The sequence below is a fragment of the Colobus angolensis genome, unplaced genomic scaffold (genome assembly GCF_000951035.1).
Source record: "Colobus angolensis palliatus isolate OR3802 unplaced genomic scaffold, Cang.pa_1.0 Scaffold84, whole genome shotgun sequence".
NCBI lineage: Eukaryota > Metazoa > Chordata > Mammalia > Primates > Cercopithecidae > Colobus > Colobus angolensis.
Window position 1 is genome coordinate 1,103,696 of NW_012122265.1, and position 1,211 is coordinate 1,104,906.

Below are 1,211 nucleotides of genomic sequence, written 5' to 3' on the forward strand. Positions count from 1 at the left end.
ACGACCTCTGCTCCTACACCCAGAACATCTGCTCCTACAAAAAGCACAACCTGCACTCGAAAGACCGGCACAACCTCTACTCCTAAAACCAGCACAACCTCTGCTCCTACAACCAGCATGACCTCTGCTCCTACACACAGAACATCTGCTCCTACGAAAAGCACAACGTGCACTCGAAAGACCAGCACAACCTCTGCCCCTATAACCAGCACGACTTCTGCTCCAACAACCAGCACGACCTCTGCTTCTCTACCCACAACAACCTCGGCTCCTACAAAAAGCACAACCTGCACTCGAAGGACTACAACAACCTCTGCTCCTACAACTAGCACAACCTCTGCCCCTACAACCAGCACAATCTCAGCTCCTACAACCAGCACAACTTCTGCCTCTACAACCAGCACAACCTCTGGTCCTGGAAATACTCCCAGCTCCGTTCCTACTACCAGCAGGACCTCTGCTTCTACAACCAGCACAACCTCTGGTCCTGGAACTACTCCCAGCCCAGTTCCAACCACCAGCACAACCTCTGCTCCTACAACCAGCACCAGTTCTGCTTCTACAACCAGCACAACCTCTAGTCCTGGAACTACTCTCAGCCCTGTTCCCACCATCAGCACAAACTCTGCTCCTACAATCAGAATAACCTCTGCCCCTACAAGCAGCACAACCTCTGCCACTACAATCAGCATAACTTCTGGTCCTGAGACTACTCTCAGCCCTGTTCCTACCACCAACACAACCTCTGCTCCTACAAAAAGCACAACCTCTAGTCCTGGAACTACTCTCAGCCCTGTTCTCACCACCAGCACAACGTCTGCTCCTACAACCAGCAAAACCTCTGCTTCTAAAACCAGCACAACCTCTGGTGCTGGAACCCCTCCCAGCCCTGTTCCTACCACCAGTACAACCTCTGCTCCTACAACCAGCACCAGCTCTGCTCCTACAACCAGCACAACCTCCAGTCCTGGAGCTACTCCCAGCTCTGTTCCCACCACCAGAACAACTTCTGCTCCTACAACCAGCACAACCACTGCCCCTACAAGCAGCAAAACCTCTGCCACTATAACCAGCAAAACCTCCGGTCCTGAAACTACTCACAGCCCTGTTCCTACCACCAGCACAACCTCTGCTCCTGGAACTACTCCCAGCCCTGTTCCCACCACCAGCACAACCTCTGCTTCTACAACCAGCACAACCTCTGCTCCTGG

General features: G+C 53.2%; 1 protein-coding gene across 1 annotated transcript in view; it reads left to right on the forward strand.

The window, feature by feature from the left end:
- Window positions 1-1,211, forward strand: part of MUC5AC (mucin 5AC, oligomeric mucus/gel-forming) — a 42,588-nt gene that overhangs the window by 23,197 nt on the left and 18,180 nt on the right. The window contains exon 32 of the mRNA XM_011930145.1: window positions 24-1,181. Within this exon, the coding sequence (XP_011785535.1) occupies window positions 24-1,181 (1,158 nt within the window). The remainder of the gene's footprint in view (window positions 1-23; window positions 1,182-1,211) is intronic.